Source organism: Thamnophis sirtalis, unplaced genomic scaffold (assembly GCF_051295495.1).
Source record: "Thamnophis sirtalis isolate CommonGarterSnake01/CBP01778 unplaced genomic scaffold, rThaSir2_p1.2 scaffold_15, whole genome shotgun sequence".
Taxonomy (NCBI): Eukaryota; Metazoa; Chordata; class Lepidosauria; order Squamata; family Natricidae; genus Thamnophis; species Thamnophis sirtalis.
In genome coordinates this window covers 15,372,027-15,392,767 of record NW_028261395.1, presented here as the reverse complement: position 1 = coordinate 15,392,767, position 20,741 = coordinate 15,372,027, and the positions used below count along the sequence as shown (strand labels likewise).

At 44.1% G+C, this 20,741-nt stretch overlaps 1 protein-coding gene across 1 annotated transcript in view; it reads right to left on the bottom strand.

Moving 5' to 3' along the window:
- Nucleotides 1-222: 222 nt before the first annotated feature.
- Nucleotides 223-20,741, bottom strand: part of LOC148042504 (poly(ADP-ribose) glycohydrolase-like) — a 73,743-nt gene continuing 53,224 nt past the window's right edge. The window contains exons 15-18 of the mRNA XM_087701871.1: nucleotides 9,704-9,812; nucleotides 9,398-9,503; nucleotides 8,153-8,281; nucleotides 223-842 (exon numbers count right to left, since the gene is read on the bottom strand). Coding sequence (XP_087557997.1) covers nucleotides 685-842; nucleotides 8,153-8,281; nucleotides 9,398-9,503; nucleotides 9,704-9,812 — 502 coding nt within the window. The 3' untranslated portion in view covers nucleotides 223-684. The remainder of the gene's footprint in view (nucleotides 843-8,152; nucleotides 8,282-9,397; nucleotides 9,504-9,703; nucleotides 9,813-20,741) is intronic.

The following is a 20,741-nucleotide window of genomic DNA, read 5'->3' as shown; positions in this document are numbered from 1 at the left end:
TATAGGTTTTTACAATGTAAGTCTACATCAAAGAGTAGCTTTGGCTGTTTGGCAACCCCAATGTACCACTGCCTTTCCCATTCTCCCTTCCTGTCCTCTTCCAGCCGTTTTCCATGTAGAGGGAAGGTCTGGATAACTCATTCTTTCTCTGTTATTCTTGCCTTTTCTTAACACAGAAGAGAGAGAGTGTTTGAAAAAGTAAAATCTAAATTAAAAAAAAAAATCAGGATGACTTGAATTGTGTATGTAATGCAAAATATATATATTTCTATATTTTCTTTGGGTTTTTTTTCTTCACATCTACCCCTTTAAAGTTATACCGCTGGCATGTGTGCTAAAGAAATCACTCATTCGCATGGGGAACGTAAGCCTATGCCAGTGAACTCCATACATAAATGTATGTGGACACTGAGACAATTATAAAAATAGAAAGGCAGGCCCGTATCAATCTATTTTCAGAGAATGCTATAAGGAATGGAAATCTTCTGCCAACCGTCATTTCTTGGTGAGGGAGGAGAAACGCTCTGTATGCTCTGATCAAGTTTACTTTCTGCTTTGGAAAGAAAACAGATTTCTTCTCAAATATCAGTGTTGGTCTTCAGACAACTATATATGACACCCAGCAATCCAACTGACAGTTTATAGGGAAAAGGAAAAATATATTTGTTGGGCGCGCAGTCACTCTTAATCATCCAAACCCCGCTCTTTCTCCTCCTCGGGAGGGCTCATGTAGGATTCAACTGTATTGTAGATGAAAGGATACAGCTTGACTTCTGGCCTTGATGTAGAGCAACACCTGCATTCCTCATTGTAGTATCGAAGCAACAGCTTGTAAACATCTCCTGGAAAATGGAAACAAAACAGAGAGAAAAACTAAAATTTACATACAGGTCCTCGACTTATGACCACAATAGAGCCCAAAATTTCTGCTGCTAAATGAGACATGTATTAAGTGAGTTTTACCCAATTTTACGGCCTTCCAGTCAACCACCCCGGCTGATTCACTTAAACCACTGTGATTCCCTCAGAGCCAGCTTGGTCTAGTAGTTAAGGCACCAGGCTAGAAAGCAAGGCACCGCGAGTTCTAGTCCTGCCTTAGCCCTAAAAGCCAGCTGGGTGTCTTTGGGCCAGTCATTCTCTCTCAGCCCAGCTCAGTGCTTTTGTTATAGGGAAAATAAGAGGAGGAAAATGACCGTTGTCTTACCTGAACGGTCCTTCTATGGGTGCTGCGAAGGGAATCCAATCATGGGTTAACTTAGCCTTCTAGCCTTGAGACTGAGTATGCAAATATCAAAGTTACGCCTCCTCTGACTGGACTTCCGTTTCCTCCCCAGTTCTTATTACGAAGTCCACCGAAGAAACATTATGTCAATCCTCAAACAAGCCGCAAGTCATCCGGCAGAGTCAAGTCCAGTCAGTAACAAGTCAGAGAGTCACAAACAAAACGGAGCCCTGACCAGCCGAAGCTGCGGGCGGGTTTGGATTCCCTTCGCAGCACCCATAGAAGGACCGTTCAGGTAAGACAACGGTCATTCTCCTGTGTGCTGCTCCGGGAATCCAATCATGGGATATATCAAAGCAATGAACTCCCAGGGCGGGAGCTAGGCTGGTCAGGCTCCTCCGCAGACGGAAGGACCCTTTGCAACACTCTCCGCCCAAAGGACGCCTCGGCCGAGGCGAAGACATCAATCTTGTAGTGGCGAATAAAAGGCGAGGGGGATGCCCAAGTGGCCGCCCTGCAAATCTCTTCCACAGACGCTTGCGTCGCCCAGGCCGCTGTGGTGGCCGCACTCCTGGTGGAATGAGGAGTGATTCGCCTTGGAACCGGTCTGGAGTGGGTGTCATACGCCAACGCAATGCAAGCTTTCAACCATCGGCCGATGGTGTGGGAGGACACCTTCTGTCCCATTGAAGATGGCTGGAAAGAGACGAACAGGGCCTCCGATCTTCGGAACGACGCCGTGCGCTTCACATAGCGACGAAGAGCCCTGCGAACATCCAGATGGTGCCACTGACGTTCCCGCGGATGAGACGGGTGAGGACAAAAGTCCGGCAGGACAAGTTCCTGAGTTCTGTGAAACAACGAGTTTATCTTTGGAAGAAAGGTCGGATCCAAACGAAGCACTACTTTGTTCGGGTGGAAGATGCAAAGATCCGCACGAACCGAAAGGGCTGCTAGCTCCGACACCCTCCTGGCCGATGTTATGGCCACCAGGAAAGCCGTCTTGAGCGTCAGCAAGCGGAGGCTGATGGAATGTAGAGGCTCAAAGGGGGCAGCTGTAAGGGCCCTGAGAACCAAGGTCAAATCCCACGTGGGATAACGATGTACCGTCGGCGGTCGTAAGTTGGAAGCACCCTTAAGGAAGGTTCGAACTCGCGAGTTCTGGGATAAGGAGCGGCCTTGGCCACCCCCGACTACCGTCGACAAGGCTGTGACCTGACGGCGAAGCGTGTTGGGTGCCAACCCCTTGTTGAGGCCGGACTGCAAGAAATCCAGAACCTGGGGCACCGAGGCCTTGATGGGATCGACCCCGGTGCGACGGCACCAGCGGCAGAAGGCCTGCCAGGTAGCCTCGTAAATACGGGTAGTCGACGGGCGACGGGCCGCTTGAATTGTAGAAATGACTTCGTCTGAATAGTGGAGGGCCGCTAGCATCTCCCGCTCACGTGCCACACGGCTAACTGCAACAGCTGAGGGCCCGGGTGCTGGAGAGCCCCTTGGTGGAGCTGAATCTTGTCGTCCGGGATCCTCCAAGGACGCGAAACGGACAGATGGACGAGGTCTGCGTACCAGGGGCGTCTGGGCCACATTGGAGCGACCAGTAGCACTTCCGCCTGTTCTGTCAAGATCTTCTGAATGACCGACGGAAGGATCGGGAGAGGAGGAAAGGCATAGAGAAGGCCGGCTGGCCAACGGCTGCGTAGAGCGTCTACTCCCTCCGCCCCCGGAGCCTGGTATCGGGAGTAAAACCGGGGAAGTTGTGCGTTTTGCGGGTGAGCGAACAGATCCACCTCGGGCAGGCCGAAGCGGCGAGAGAGCTCCTGGAAGAGAATGGGGTGGAGCTGCCACTCCCCCTGATCCACAGTCGCTCTGCTCAGCCAGTCCGCCTGAGTGTTGGCTTCGCCCGAGATGTGCTCCGCCCGAATCGATGAGAGTCTGGGCTCCGCCCAATGGAACAACCTTTCCGCTTCCAGCATCAGAGCTCTGGACTGCGTTCCCCCTTGGCGGTTGATGTGAGCCTTGGAGGCCACATTGTCGGTCAAGATTAACACATGGTGATGAGATACAATGTCCCGAAACTCCAGGAGAGCCAGGCGGATGGCCCGCAACTCCAGCCAGTTTATGCTGTTCGCCAGTTCCTGATCCGACCATCGACCTTGGGCCACCTTGTCCAGGGCATGGGCCCCCCATCCGAATAAGCTGGCGTCCGTTGTAACTTGAATGCGGTCCGGCTCCTTGAATGGACATCCCCTGAGGAGCCTGGACGACATCCACCAATGCAGGGACCGCCTGGCCTTGCCCGGGAGCTGCACCTTGATGTGGGAATGACTGGTATGCGCTCTTTGGAAGGGCAGCAGGAACCACTGGAGAGGACGCGCATGGAACCTGGCCCAGGGCACCACGCTGATGCAGGAGATCATCTTCCCTAGCAGCTTGGATAGCGACAGCAGCGGTACTCGCCGATGGGATAGCGCATGATGCGCCAGGTGGTATATGCTCTGCCTCCTTTCCGGGGACAGGAAAACCTCGCACGACCTCGAGTTGATGATGGTTCCCAGATGAAGGAGGGACGTGGTTGGGCGTAGGTGGCTCTTGGGCAGATTGAGGACAAAGCCATGGTCCCGCAATGCGTCCATCGTGACCTGTAGGTCTCGGAGGGCCTGATCTCGAGAGGACGACAGCACCAACACGTCGTCCAAATAACAATTGATGCGTATTGGAATTGAACGAAGGGAGGCTGCCAATACTGCCAGAAGTTTGGTGAACGTGCGCGGGGCCGAGGAGAGGCCGAATGGCAAGGCCCGGTATTGATAATGACGGCCGTTGAAGTGAAACCGCAGGAACTTCCGATGTGCCGGATGAATGGGCACATGGAGGTACGCTTCTTTGATGTCTATGGAAGTCATCATGTCGCCTTGGCGGATGGAAGCCAATATGCTCTTTAGAGAGTGCATTTTGAATTTTTGGTATTTGATATACTGATTGAGCTGTTTCAAATCTAGGATTGCCCTCCATCCCCCGGAGTTCTTTGGTACTAGGAACAAGATGGAATAAAACCCTAGGCCTCCCTGCCCTTTGGGAACTTGCTCTATGGCCCTGATGGTGAGAAGATGAGATATCTCGGTGTCCATAAGGCGCCGCTTTGACGGGCACCTGGGCACAGGGCACCTGATGAACCTTCTCGGGGGGATGGATAGAAATTCTAGCGTGAGACCCAAACTCACTACTTGAAGGGCCCAGGCGTCTGACGTGAGCTCCGCCCACCGGTGGGCGAAGGCCAAGAGACGTCCTCCTATGGGCCCTACCTCCTGCGAGTCAGCGGTACCTGCGAAAGGATCGGTTGCCCGCTCCTCGGAATGACCGTCTGCTCTGCGCCTGACTCTGCTGGCGCCCCCTGTCTCTGGCCCCGGCACGGTCCTGGCCACGGTCCTGTGCCTGGGAGAACCCCCTGGTATAGTTGGGGACATAGGGGGCAGAGGTAAACCCCGAGTCCCCAGACCGAAAGGGCTGCCGTCTACCATAAGGCTGTGGCCTTCTGGCCACACGGGCACTTGTGGAGGGAAGCACCCTACGTCTGTCCCGAGTCTCAATGAGAATTGGATCCAGCACTGAACCAAACAAGGCCCCGCCCTTAAAGGGCGTGGATGCTAGACGCCACTTGGATTTGATATCAGCTTGCCAGTGGCGGAGCCAGAGCAAACGGCGAGAAGCCACATTGGAAGCCACGGCTCGGGATGCAAACTTTGCCGCGCTAAGGGTGGCATCAGCAGAAAACTCTAGGGCCGCTATCAGTTTGGTGACATCCTGATGGAGGCGCAGTTCCTCCGGATCCAGCCTTTCCTGTAGTTGTCTCAGCCAAACTAAGGAAGTCCTATTAAAGAAGGAAGCTGCAGTGGCTGATCGCAAGGCCCACGCTGCTGCCTGATGAGTCTTGCGAAGGACCGATTCTGCCTTGCGGTCCTCGGCCTTCAATCCTTCCGAAATTTCAGAAGGAATTAACGCCGGTGAAGCAAGAGCAGCTATGGGAGCATCCACTGTGGGAAACTGCAGGAGGGCCTCCAACTCTGGGGAAGATGTGAAAAGCTTCCTATCACCAGACCCAGGGGGCTTAACTGCGGTCGGCTCATCCCACTGCTTTTGGATCAAATCAAGAAAAAGCTTGGGAGATGGAATAAAATCTTGCAGAGCCACCTGCTCAGCAAAGAGCCGCTCGGTGGCATCCAGGCCCACAGCAGCACTTTCTGCAGAAATTGCCTCTCCCATGTGGGTGGTAGTCTTGGCCTTATATAGCAGGGATTTGAAAAGAGTGTGCCTGAAAAGCCCAGGGGGCGGAGGCTGGTCCACAGGAAGGCCCTCGTCACCAGAGAGTTCCCTATCCTGGATTTCACCTTCCTCCACTAAGGGAGATTGTGCGCTAAACACAGAGTGTAAAGGGGAAGGAGGATCAGTTTGCAGAATGGAAGAATCCCCTTGTACTGCTTGGGGAGCCAGGCCTGAGTAGGCCAGAATAGGCCTGGAGACCTGGGATCTACGCGCTAATTCCGCATCCACCCCTCTGGAAATAGCCTCTGAGATCATGCTGTAGAATTCAGCAGAAAGGCCCAAATCCTGGCCCTCCAGAGGCCTGAGGCCTGCAGCTGTGGGGGTGAACGTGGCAGAGGGCCCAGCGCGTGGAGGTGAACGAAGAGAAGCCCCACTAGCCTCCGAAATAATTGGGGGAGAACGAGGCCCGAAAGCCTCTACCTCAGGAGTAGGGCCCTGGGGAAGCTGAATATCAGGAGACCAACCCTGCTCAACTACCCTCACCGGAGACACAGGCTGCTGAATCAGAACCGGAGGGGAAGAAATGGGAGCCCCAGATGCCTTGGGGGGAACTTTGGCCTTGTCCTTGCGCTTGTGCGACTTATCCCGAACAGTAGATGAGGCTCGAGGCCTACTAGTAGAGGCCCTGGTCGCGGCCCTACTGGGCCCAGGGCTGGCCCCTCCCTCGCCAGGGGAGCGGGGCTCAGAAACTGGCCGGACAGTACCTTGCAATTGATCAGCCATGATATGAATTTGAAAGAGCTCAATCAGCGAAACAAAGGAATGCAACTGAAAGCACCCGCCAAGAACGCCACGTGGAAGCAGAGACCAAGAGAAGCGACCTCCTCTCTGAGTCAGCAAACACGAGTGAGGGAAAAGGGAGGGGCGTAAGCAGTGCGCAAACTCAAGCGCGCGAGCAAAATCTGCCTTCTCATCCCAGGCGTTAGAGCGCATGCGTGAAAGCGCTTCCAAATAAGGTCACCGGCATCAAAGGCGCGCAATTCAAAGGAACCGCAGGGGATCCCAAACAGCCGATCCATGTAATCCTCCGGCAGCCGCTCCAGCGAGGGCACAAAGGAGGGAGGCGGGGAGGGGGGGAGACCCGCTCCGACAAGCCAAAGCCTCGGATCTGACCGCGCTCGCGGGCGGGTACTATCCGGCATGAATGGCAGCGCTGGGAGACTCAGCTTCCTTGCGCGCTGATGATAAGGGAGGGCAGGCGGAGAACGTTCCACTCCAGCTGTAGCGATCCGATATCCCTTTAAGGGAAATAGCGAGGGAGGAATCGGCTGGCAGCAATCTGTCGCTTTACCTCCAATCCAGCAAGAAATCCGCAGTGAAAACCAAGTAATTTCATCCTTAACCTTGAAATATTAGCAATTAATTAAGAGAGCGTTGAAAATAAGTCTCGTAGGCTTGACTGAGTAATAAGAACTGGGGAGGAAACGGAAGTCCAGTCAGAGGAGGCGTAACTTTGATATTTGCATACTCAGTCTCAAGGCTAGAAGGCTAAGTTAACCCATGATTGGATTCCCGGAGCAGCACACAGGAGAATGTGTTGGATAGGTTCGCTGTCTTGAGTTATTTGTAAAAATAATCAAAGTAGGATATAAAACAAACAAAGAAACAAATAAATAAAAAAGCTGCCCAACTCAAAGAAGATTCTAGGCAATCCAATGTGCAGATTAAAAGCACATTAAAGGCCACATAATTGCACAGATCAAAAGACAACTCCCCATTAAAAATTGCAAACTGGGGAGACATTTCTAAGGGGGTTGGAGACCACTACTCAATAGTTTTTGGGAGTACATGCAGCAAGAGCCAGTGGTGATACGTTACAATATATAAGTTCCATGGTCCTCAGCTTCTATTCTCATGGAAATCATGTTAGCTCGGTTTATGCAGCTGTATGGGTGGTCAGCAGTATGAAGTATCTGGGGTTGCAGATAACTAACAATCTGAACTGGTCTCTTCACACATCATCCTTAATGAAGCATGCAAATCAGTGTCTGCATTTCCTGCATCGGAGAAGGCAAGCACATTTTTCTCCTTCTGTCCTGGCCACTTTTTACGGAGGTGCAACTAAAAGTGTTTTACAGAGGCACAGTTGAGAGCATTTTAACAAACTGCATCCCTGTTTGGTTTCGTGGCAGCAGTGCCTCAGATAAAAAGTCCATATAGAGAGTGGTGAGGACAACCAAGAAGATTGTAGAAAGCTCACTCCCTTGATTCAGGGCACTGCTTATAAGTGCTATGTGCTTAAAGCTCCAAGGCTCATGAGAGACCCTACACCCTCATACATCCGAACTAGACTGTGTTGTTTCTCTGTGTCATGGAACATATGCAGGTATATGCATAATTTTGCATTTATTTATTCTGTCATGATTATATAGTGTATATTTGAGAGCTCCATCCAATGAAGTTTCATTTTAATGTATGCTGATTAGTCTAAAGTGACAATAAAATTATTCTGTCAAATTTAATTCACCCCAATTTGACTTGTCCATACCAAATTCAGATTTATTTTAAAAAAATCTCCAAGGTGTTTTCCTTGACCTATCCTAGTAAGCATTGCCTCCCTTCTGTGCTGTCCACGGTGCTCTTCAAGGGAAGGGAGATGATACATACCCACCACTTGGCCCCTCTCGCTCAGAAACGTGTGCATGCTGTAAATGTCTCTCATCAATTCAGCATCTCCAAAGGTGAAATAAACCACGTCGCGTCCAGCCTCAGCAGCTGCTAAGATCTGTATTAAGGCTAAAGCAAATGAAGAGAAGACAGTGATAAACGAAGTGGAGGAAGAGGACCCCATTTTTCATCTGAAATGGACTTTCTACAACAGGTGACCTGCACTGGGATGCTTCTCCAGCTCCAGGCAAGGAGAAACTGTGGCTGCCTTCAAGAGACGTTATCTAGGTGAGTTTCTCCTGGGAAGATGGAAAGTGTAATTCAGCAGCAGGGAACATGTGCTGCTTCTCTTTCAGCTGGGCTGTCAAGACAAGGGGAGCCAAGGGGGAGAAGGGCCGATGGTTACTTTATCTCTTGACTTAGATGTTTCCCTATACAGGAGATGATGTGTCTACTGATCAACCTTAAGTGAATATTTTATTTGTTCAAAATGATAGGATTTAACCTTGAATTGCATTAAAAAAAAGTCCTTGGAAAGACAAAACTTCCATATATAAATGCAAGAAAGCATCAGGGTCACTAATGGAGCCCACACCTAAATCATTGGGGGACTCATGAGTTCAATTTCCAGCAAGAATGGTGGTTTTAATCAAGCTATGACAGAGGCTATGAATTCTCTGCAGCTTCAGTAACTTGATTTTCATGAAAAGTCCTCGTTAAGAATACATGACTTTTCTTTTCAAGTAGCAATGACGGTGACAGGAAGGCGACCCTCTGCTAAGAAAGAAGCGATGCACTTCCTATACTTGAGACAGCATGATGAGGACAGAAGACTGGAGAACTGCAAAGTGAAATTAATTTACAAAAGATGACCACTATGCTGAACCCGAGGGAGAGGTCAAGCGTGTCATCAGTCTTGAATCCTTTCCTGCTCACAAGAGATCTAAGTCCAACCCCACTTGAATTCCTTTGACTCACATCTACCGTCTATTTGCTTTGGACTGTTAGTAGTTCAGATTCTTGTCAAGAGCTTAAGCTTGCAATAAACCTTTATATTCATTTAAACTGCCTGGACTGCTTAGTCAGTGTTCATACAGAATTTGAGAGCAGAAGAAAGAGCTTGATTTCAGCCTTCCCCTGTCCCATCCGTGCCCTACATTCCTCTGACCTGAAGCTGCAGAAATGGCGAGCGCTCACGGCAGCCAAAAACCCCTGAGATTTAACTGCAAGGAGAGTCAGGTTTACCTTTCAGTCTTGAGTCGCCTCCAAAAGCCCCGCAGCCCCAGTTTCCTGTTGCAACAGCTGGAAGGTGATGTGGAGGGAGACCGGGACGAGAGAAACCACAGAAAGCCTGCAGGCAGACAAAAAGCTCACAGCCTCTGGCAGCCTTGGTTTTTCAAGAGCATGCCACGATAAACTTTCCTTTTTTTTTTTTTTTAGTGGATTGGCTGTTTTTAACCCACAGGGTCAATCCAACATTAAGGGCACAGCTGAAAAGAAGAAAAGAAAGGAAAAACCTTACAGGGCAAGAGGGATTAAGAAGTTACTGGCCTTGTTCAGCTCTCTTCTAATTTTCTCCGGAGCGAACTGATCCAGAAAACGTCTGAAATGAAAAGCATCTATAGCCACAATTTCTGTGCAGCGTCTCTGCCATTCATCCCTGGCAAAAGGGAAGAGAGAGAGAGAGAGAGAGGGAGGGAGAGGGGAGAGAGAGGGAGGGAGAGAGGGATAGAGGAAGAGAGAGAGGAAGAATATGTTGTAATTAGTCATATAAATAAGACAGATATGAGTTCATCTCTCAAGAGATTAACCGAAACCTCAGAGCACAAAAACAAGCATTAGGAAAGGCAATGTTCAACTAGATTACCAATAATCTGTATTAAAATTGAATAAGACAGATGAGAGGGGAGAAGACAAGATATTTTGTCTCCTAAATATATTTCATGATGAGAATGTCAAATCAGCCACACTCCAGGATTGTCAACCTCCCCCACTAAAAAATGTTGCTACGTAGATTATCACAGTAACAGGAATATCATATGCCCAATTCAAAGAATATTTTTTTTTCTTTAGCATTTCTTTGTTTTACACTGAAGCTCTAACTTTCAGGTGCAGCTGTCAAGTTTTGATTCACCATTGGCATATTTATAATAAACCAGGGCATGATTGATTTTGCAAAACCTCTACAGACTGTGTCAGACTGGCGCTACCCTCCCTTCCCAAATTTCCAATTTGTATTTAGGGGGAAAAAAATAACCCTAGCAGATATTATGGAAACGGTTCAAGTGGGAGGTCAGACTTCTTTACAAATGTGAAAATTCGCCATTTTTTTCTCTACATGAAGATTTTTTAAAAAAAAATATTATTATATACTTTATTCATTAAACATGAAACTCAGTCAACTGAACATTCAAAAATGTATCACAAATACCAATGACTGGTGCTAATGGTTGATACGGATTGCTGCCAGTGTCCTAGGTATCAACCAAGTACCTTCTTAAAATATACAATGTTCTGAGTAGTGCAGTTTTTTTGCAGTTCCGCTGGTGTTATTGCAGGAAGCTGCAATTTGTTGTTGTATCTTATACAATTCTTGGACATGGTACCAAGTGCCCCAATGACAATGGGTATCACTGTTACATGTTTCATCCATAATCGGGTAGTTTCGATGGCCAGGCCGCAGTATTTTGTAATTTTTTTCCAGTTCTTTTTCATCGACTTTGGCATTTCTTGGTACTGCGATGTCAATAAATTGTACGCTTCGGTTTTTGACATTTGTGGTATCTGGCATGTTGTGTTCCAAGTGACGATCCGTCTATATTCAAAAGTGAGACAAGATTCTTCTCATTTTTGATAACTTTTTCCACTTTATGTTTCCATTTACTGGTAAATTGTATTTTTTACATAATGACCTGTGGATTAATTTAGCAAATTGATCATGCCTACCTTTGTTTTTGTGATTTTGCTGTATTCACATATTAAATGTGAAATAGCTTCAACTTTGTTGTTGCAAAGTTGGCAGTTTGGATTGTCAGTGGATTTTTGTATTTTGTATTTCGAAGAGCCGAGGTGGCGCAGTGGGTAGAGTGCAGTACTGCAGGTCACTTCAGCTGACTGCTATCTGCAGTTCGGCGGTTCAAATCTCACCGGCTCAAGGTTGACTCAGCCTTCCATCCTTCTGAGGTGGGTAAAATGAGGACCCAGATTGTGGGGGCGATATGCTGACTCTGTAAACCGCTTAAAGAGGGCTGAAAGCCCTATGAGGCGGTATATAAGTCTAACTACTGTTGCTATTGTATCTTCGCTTTCATGGGATTCGTTTGTAGTGCTTGTTCTTGAGCAGCAAACATTAAACCTGTTTCTTTCTTAATGGTTTCTTAAACCATGTTCTTGTCAAGTTGTCATCACATTTGCCAATGTTTTTCAAGTACTGTCCATGCAAAGATTTGGTTTTCCATCTATTTACTCTGTCATCCAGCTGTTTTTCCTTTGTTTCTGTTGTTACTATAATGTTCTCCGTTTTCACAGCCTGCAGCAATCTTTCAGTGCTTTGGTTCACATAATCATTCAAACTTCATTTTTCTCCTTCCAGAGTTTGATGGATTTGCAGTAGCCCCCTGCCCCCTATTTTTTGTGGCAGGTACAACCTGTCAATATCACTTTGCAGATGTAAAGCGTAAGACATATTCAAATTTTTTTGCATTTTCTGGTTCAGATTTTCCAGGTCAGTCAAAGTCCAGTTGATGATTCCAGCTGAGTAGCATATCACTGGAACTGCCCATGCATTAATGGCTTTAACTATATTTCCAGCATTCAGCTTTAATTTTAGTAATTTGCGGACCCTCCTGATTTATTCCTTTTGCATTGACTCTGACTTTTCCATTCAAGATGTTATCTGCTCCCAATATGCCTAGGTATTTGTAACCGTCATCCTTTGCTAAAGCTTTCACTATGCTTCCATTTCCCAGTTCTATTTCTTCTAATTTTTCCATTTTTCCTCACTGCATGGATAATGTATCACATTTTTCAAGGCCAAAGTTTATTTTGATGTCACTGCTGAACAGTTGAACTGTGTTGAGGATTTATTTAAGTTGAGTGGGGCTTTTGGCATACATTTTTAAGTCATCCATGTATAGTAGATGGTTTATCTTGCCATGTTGCCTTGAGATTTGGTATCCCAAGTTTTGTGTTTCCTAGGATTATTGTCAGTTGAATTAATGCGATGTTGAACAGTAGTGGTGAAAGTGAGTCCCCCTGGAAGATTCCTCATCTGATATTGACTTCACCAATGTTCTCCCCATTTGCTGTTAGAACTGTTTTCCATTTTTGCATATTTGTTTCCAAAAATGTACAGATATTTTTGCTGATTCCAAAGTTTTCCAGACAGGTGTTAATCCAGCTATGGGGTAATTAGTCAAATGCCTTCTTGTAATCAATCCACGCCATATTTAAATTTGTTTTTCTTTGTTTTGCATTTTTTAGTACCATTTTGTCTATGAGCAGCTGATCTTTTGTTCCTATTGATTTTTTATAATTTTCTTTTTGTTCTACTGGATACAAACTATTTTCCATCAGATGATTGAATACTGAATTTGCCAGTATTCTTGCAAAAAGTTTGAATGTTGATGGTAGACAAGTAATTGGACAATAGTTGCTTGGTTCTATGCCCTTTTCTGGATCTTTCATTATCAAGTATGTTCAACCAGCTGTTAACCAATCTTCACTTTTTGCATTTTGAAGCATTTGATCAAATTGAGTGGCCATGTGATGATGGAGACTGATCAGGTATTTTAGCCACTATACATACAGTTCGTCCAGGCCAGGGACACTCCAGTTCTTGACCTTTTTTGCTTGTTTTGCCACCATGTCAGTTTTTATTAAAATATTTTCCATTTTGTTTCGTGTTGTTTGTTGTTGAATATCTTTGATCCATGAGGTAGTTTTGTTGTGTTCCACTGAGTTTTCCCACAGTTCTTTCCAAAAGTTCAAAGTTTTTTCTTTACATGGGTGAACATTAGTTTGGATTCGATTTTCATTGAGAGACCGGTAGAAGAGGTGTTGGTTTCTTCTAAACTGGACATTTTCATGATATTGTTTTATTCGTCTTTTGTATCTTTCAATTTCACAGGTCTGTGACTAAAAAGTTGTTTGATTATTTTCATCAAATTTCCATGTATTTTGGTGTGCTGAAAACAAATAAAATATTGAAAAAACTCCTAGACGTCATATTTGCCACAACATGCAAAATTGTCTTCAAATTTAGCAAGGAGGGAAGGAAGGAGGGAAGGAAGGAGGGAAGGAAGGAGAGAAGGAGAGAAGAAAGGAGGGAAGGAAGGAGGGAAGGAAGGAGAGAAGGAAGGAGGGAAGGAAGGAGGGAATGTAGGAGAGAAGGAAGGGGAGAAGGAAGGAGGAAAGGAAGGGGGAAAGGAAGGACAGAAGGAGAAAAGAAAGGAGGGAAGGAAGGAGGGAAGGAGAGAAGGAGGGAGGGAAGGAAGGGGAGTAGGAGAGAAGAAACGAGAGAAGGAAAGAGGAAGGGAGGGAAGAAGAAGTAGGACCATTGTAAGATAAGATGGATCTATGGGATGATAAAAAAGCAATCTTCAAGTATATTGTCAACAGTAGGGAAAAATTGTTATAAATACATATTATTAATAACAGTTATGAGATCATATAATTGTGAATGTATATATGAAATTGATAAAATAAAATAAATTATAAAAAAAATTGTCTTCAAATTTATCATCTTTTTTAATTTTTGGTATTTTTTATATTATGGGTTTTAAACCAAATTTAAAGTCCAAATTACTATTAATTAATTTACATAAGTGCATTTAAGATATAAAATGCCAAAAAAACCTTAAAGGATTTGTCCGAGTTATGTAAAAAAAATATAGCACTGTAAATCTGATGGTCAGCAATATATACATAAGCTAAGCAAGTTTTAAGTCTGTGAATGGTAGAAGGGGTTAATCTTTCCTGAAGAATCCAGTGGGAGGGAGACACAGGGCAGATAGGAGCACCTCCGGTCAGTTCAAGGGGCGTGGCCAGCACTGTGATGTTTCATGTACAGACACAGAATTGCTCTCTCCTGCATGCCACACTTGTGCACGAATTATCATCAGGTTCTTGGTTCTAGGCTGTTCATACTTTTTCATCGCAATTCATGTTAGCTTGTCATTCTTCAACTGTTATGTTATGGCTCCACGAAAGTGTATTAATTCACCAGACAGTTTCTGTTTCATCTGTGGTGAATATGCAATGTTGAAGCAACAGCAGAATATTACAGACTTTGTGAAAAAAGTATACGTTGCATACTTTGGATTAAAAATTTGAGATCAAGATAAAGTTTGGGCGCCTCATAAAGTATGCAAACGGTGTGTTGAGGACCTCCGAAACTGATTCAAGGGTAAGAAAAAATCTTTCTGTTATGGGATTCCTATGGTATGGCGAGAGCAAAAGAACCATAGTGATGACTGTTACTTTTGTTCATGCGATGTGAAAGGGTTTAATTCCTAATGGAAGCATTCCATTTCATACCCCAATCTTCACTCAGCAATTCGTCCCATCCCCCATAGCACAGATAAACCAGTACCCAAGCCCCCTGCTACCTTGGAAGAGATATCTAGCTGCAATGAAGGCGAAGTCATATCTGAACCAGATGACGAATCAAGTTCTGAGTTTGAAGATGATACAAGACCAAAATTTTCTCAGGAGGAGATGAATGATTTGGTAAGAGATTTGAATCTTCCCAAAGATGCCGCTGAGTTACTCGGATCAAGGCTGTAAAGCAGGAATTTACTGTTGCCAGGAGTGTCATCTTCATGATTCAGACATCATGAAAAGGAGTTCGTTCCTTACTTCGCCCAGGATGACAAGTTGGTTTATTGCATTGATGTCGAAGGTCTGATGGGTCAATTTAAAATCCAATATGATTCAGAGCAATGGCATCTTTTTATAGATTCTTCAAAAAGTAGTCTCAAAGCAGTTTTACTCCACAATGGTTTTTACACTTCCATACCTGTAGGTCATTCCATACACTTGAAGGAAACCTATGAGAACTTGGAATTGGTTCTTCGTAAACTTAAATATGAAGACCATGGTTGGCAAGTGTGTGGGGACTTGAAGGTCTTATGAATGTGCTCGGGCAACAAGCTGGGTACACCAAATACCCTTGTTTTCTGTGTCTATGGGACAGTCGAGACCGACAAAATCACTGGACCAAGAAGAGTTGGCAGCCGAGGGTGCTAACAGTCGGTGAAAAAAAAAATGTCCTCCAAGAAACTTTGGTACCTTCCCATAAAGTTCTTCTACCACCTCTCCACATAAAATTGGGATTGATGAAGCAATTCGTAAAATTACTTCCAAGGGATGGAGAATGCTTCAAATACTTGGTCACCAAGTTTTCATGCCTGTTGGAGGCAAAATTGAAGGAAGGTGTGTTTGTCGGACCAGACATTAGAAAGCTTATAGTTGATCAAGAGTTTGTCAATACTATGATGGTTCCTCAAAAAGAAAGGTGGATTGCATTTAAAGAAGTCATACAGAAATTTTTAGGCAATAACAAAGATCCTCACTACAAAAGGATTGTCGGAAGAATGCTGAAAGTATTTCAAGCTTTAGGCTGCCTGATGAGTTTGAAAGTGCATTTCCTCCAGTCCCACCTTGACTACTTTCCTTAAAAGTTGGGAGCTGCGAGTGAGGAACAAGGTGAACGATTCCACCAAGACATTAAAGAGATGGAAAGGAGATACCAGGGAAAATGGAGCATTACAATGATGGCAGACTACTGTTGGATGCTTCAGAGAGACATTCCAGATGCTACTCACAAGCGTAAATGCACCAAGAGGAGCCTCACAAGGAAGAAGAATCGAGTTTAGTGTGTGTAGGGGAGCTCATTTCAGTTCAAAAAAGGATTTTCATGAAAATATTTTAATAAAACGTTAATTTTATAAGTCTATTTCCATTTATTTTTAGGTATTGCCTTATTTAACAGAGTTGCCTAATTTGTCAGGAAATGTGATGTCTGTGGAGGTCATTTTCGGATTCAGTGGACCAAAAAACATAAAGATTACATGGAATAACCAAAAACAGCTCTCAAATTTTTTATTTTTTTTGGCAGACCTGGGTTTTCTTTGCTGTTGCTATTACACATGGTTTCAGTTCTTCCATGATTTCGCTTGCTTTTATCTCGAGGTTGTATTTTTTGTATAAACTATTTTTCACCATTTTGTTCTTTAGTTTCCTTCTTTCAAGTACTTCAGATTGCTGACATCCCCTCATAGTTTTTTTTTAATTTCAAGTCAAATTTTCCACTTTGGTGTTCCAGCGGTGGTTTGGGGTTTTTGGGGGGTATTTTATAACCCAGTTCTGCAGTTATATTGGCAGCTGTGCTATACATTAAATGATTGGTTTCATATAATGTGCTGGATGAAATGGAAGTTAAAATGTTGTTCACAGCAGTTAACAGATTTTTCACTCATTTGCTATGCGCTTCGCGAATGGTAGGTAGTCTTTTCCTTTCTACATTTTCTTTGATGTGGTTTTCAATTTTTCCTTTCAGCATTTTTGCTAGATCACTTAGCTCTACACTTTTGAGTTGTTGCACAGAAGGATCTTCATCCTGCATGTTGGTTTCTTCCACTGGCTTATTGTTTTGTTTTTAGCCAATATTTCTAGATGTTACATTTCCACATCTGTGAAAACTTTATGTCTTTGATCCATTAATCTTTGTTCAGTTATGTCACTTTCCTTCCACAGTTGCATCATTCTTTTTTGAAATCCTCTAGCTATTGGTTCTGCCTGGTAGTAATATTTGAGGATTTCTTGATTTTCTTCGGTTGTCCAAGTTTTGTGCTTTGGTTCCAGTCGCTTTGCACCCTGGCAGTAACAACTGAGCCCTGTAGCCCCTTATTCTACAGATGTCCAGGAGCCATCGCATCTGACGTGGTCCTTGATGACCCAGGCGATGACCGATCCAATGTGGAATTTTGTTGGTTTTTTTCTCATCATTAGTGATGGTAGGTGCCTGGGTTGGTATTCAGTGCTAAGCCACTATTGATTCAAAGATGATACCATAATCCCATATATTATTATTATACAATTGTTTCATAGCGGCCAGTTGTTTTGCCGGATTTGGCATTGATTACTAGTCGGGCCCCACCCAGGGGCCTAGGACGTTGTAACATATTTTCGTAATATGCATGCAGATCCAAGCAGTGCGGCTTTTTGCATTTGACTGATGGTGATTTTGTCAATTGTTAACTGTTTTAAATATAATTCCAGTGCTTTTGGAATAGCAACCAGTTGCCAATTACCACTGGAATTACCACTGCTGGTTTGTGCCATAGTCGTTGAATTTCGATTTTTAAGTCCTGGTATTTTGCGATTTTTTCATGTTCCTTCTCAGCGACCCTGTCATCACCTGGTACTGCAATGTCTATGATTGTGACTTTATTTTTCTCAACCAGTGTGATGTCTGGTATATTATGCGCCAGTATTTTGTCCGTTTGTATACGGAAATCCCACAAGATCTTGACCATCTGATTTTCGGTGACTTTTTCAGGCTGATGTTCCCACCAGTTTGTTGCTGTTTTATTATTATTATTATACAATTGTATCACAGCGGCCAGTTGTTTTGCCGGATTTGGCATTGGTTACTAGTCGGGCCCCACCCAGGGGCCTAGGACGTTGTAACGTATTTTCGTAATATGCGTGCAGATCCAAGCAGTGGGCTTTTTGCATTTGACTGATGGTGATTTTGTCAATTGTTAACTGTTTTAAATATAATTCCAGTGCTTTTGGAATAGCAACCAGTGTGCCAATTACCACTGGAATTACCACTGCTGGTTTGTGCCATAGTCGTTGAATTTCGATTTTTAAGTCCTGGTATTTTGCGATTTTTTCATGTTCCTTCTCAGCGACCCTGTCATCACCTGGTACTGCAATGTCTATGATTGTGACTTTATTTTTCTCAACCAGTGTGATGTCTGGTATATTATGCGCCAGTATTTTGTCCGTTTGTATACGGAAATCCCACAAGATCTTGACCATCTGATTTTCGGTGACTTTTTCAGGCTGATGTTCCCACCAGTTTGTTGCTGTTTTATTATTATTATTATACAATTGTATCACAGCGGCCAGTTGTTTTGCCGGATTTGGCATTGGTTACTAGTCGGGCCCCACCCAGGGGCCTAGGACGTTGTAACGTATTTTCGTAATATGCGTGCAGATCCAAGCAGTGGGCTTTTTGCATTTGACTGATGGTGATTTTGTCAATTTTTAACTGTTTTAAATGTAATTCTAGTGCTTTTGGAATAGCACCCAGTGTGCCAATTACCACTGGAATTACCACTGCTGGTTTGTGCCATAGTCGTTGAATTTCGATTTTTAAGTCCTGGTATTTTGCGATTTTTTCATGTTCCTTCTCAGCGACCCTGCTATCACCTGGTATTGCGATGTCTATGATTGTGACCTTATTTTTCTCAACCAGTGTGATGTCTGGTGTATTATGTGCCAGTATTTTGTCGGTTTGTATGCGAAAATCCCACAAGATCTTGACCATCTGATTTTCGGTGACTTTTTCAGGCTGATGTTCCCACCAGTTTGTTGCTGTTTTAATATTATAATTTTTGCACAAATTCCAATGGATCATTTGTGCTACTGAATTGTGCCGCAATTTATAATCAGTCTGCGCGATTTTTTTACAGCAGCTGAGTATGTGATCAACAGTTTCATCAGCTTCTTTGCAAAGTCTGCATTTGGCATCATCAGAGGATTTTTCGATTTTGGCCTTAATGGCATTTGTGCGGATAGCTTGTTCTTGCGCAGCCAGGATTAGTGACTCTGTTTCTTTCTTTAATGTACCTGTTGTTAACAATAACCAAGTTTGTTCACTGTCCACTTTATCTTTTATTTTTGCCAGAAATTGGCCATGCGGTGCTTTGTTCTGCCAACTCTCCATTCTTGATTTTATCACATCTTTTCTGTATTCTTGTTTCGTCCGTTGGGCCTTCAGTAGTTTTTTGTTCTTTACTTCAATTAATAGATGTTCTTGACTTTCTTTTAAATAATCAGCCAGTGCATGTTTTTCTTCTTCAACTGTTTGCTTCACTTGTAATAATCCTCTGCCATCTGATTTTCGGGGCAGGTACATAATCATCATTATATTATTATTATTATTATTATTATTATTATTATTATTATTATTATTATTATTATTATTATTGCTGCTCACGGCAGGCGGGCATGTTTTGCTTGGTTATAGCCTCAGCATTGGGAACCTGTCAAAATATGAACTACATTTGGGAACATGAAGATCAATGAAAAGAATTACACAGCACAGGAAGAAGAAATCTAGCTCTGGCTTGCAGCAGTGAATTTTTCATATGTTATTCATCAACATTCTTTTTCCACAAACAGGTAAGAAAGAAGACTTTTGAGCATATTGGTCGAAGATTTTGTAGTTTTTTACTTTTGTAGATTTTGTAGACATAATATCCAAGCCTTTAATTGTCCTTTCTTTTGCTTGTTTTTTTTTTAAGTCCCCAATTATCCATAAGTACTGTGTTAAAACTACTGTGTATGAATCATTTAATGCTGGTACGTTTTTGTTTTTGACTAGTGTAATGTAATGCAATGAAACTAACTTAAAATGAACATCTAAAGTCCAAACGTCATCTCGTTCTCATGAGACGACGTTTCCTTTTGGTGCTCCTGAGGGAATCGCCGATATCCAAACTATCGGGGTGGTCCTTTGGGACCGAAGCCATCCTGTAGGGACAGTGAGCAGGGGGAACGAACCCCAACGATTCCGGGGACTCTGCAAATTCCCTGATTGAATCGGAGGAAGCTTCCCAAACTGACAGCTGTGAAGGCAGGCATTGCAAGCCGCTACAAAGCTGGGGCAGCCACAGCAAAAGTGTGGAGGAGGAAGAAAGGTGTGAACGGTCTGAGTGAGATCACACACACACACACACAAACACATTTTCTTTTCTTTTTGAACCTCCTTGGAAACAACAGAGAGAGGAGAGTACAGCTTAAAGAGGTGGTGGAAGTGGGGGCTCCACCTCCGATAGAACAGTTGCGAGGAAGGCAGATGGAGCCAAAAGAACAAAGGGGAAAAAATAAAACTGGCTGAGAAAGATTGGTTTGAAGAATAAAGACAGAAAACCAGACTGGATATTCAAATTAGGATTGATAACTAAAGCTAAAGTGAGTATACAAACTTTTTTGTTGTTTCTTTTGTTTATAAAACTTTTTTTCTTTGAATTGAACAACAGTGCCATCTAGAGGCACCAGTGTAAATTGGAGGACATAAAAGCCAGGATGAGATGTGACCTTGGGAGCCTGTGAATTGAAATGATAAGAAATTGTTCTGATTGATAGAGCGCGGAACATGGGGAACTTTGTTTTTGCTTCTTACTGAATAGTGCAGCTCTTGGGACTTCAAAGGTGAAATAGTAGAAATAGACTATAAGGATTTTTCTTTTCTTTTTGTTTTTTGGATACTCTGAAATAAGATTCTGAGTTTTGCTCTTTTTTTTAGTGACTGTTATCTGCCTTCTTATTTTTAATTCTATATATTTTTTAT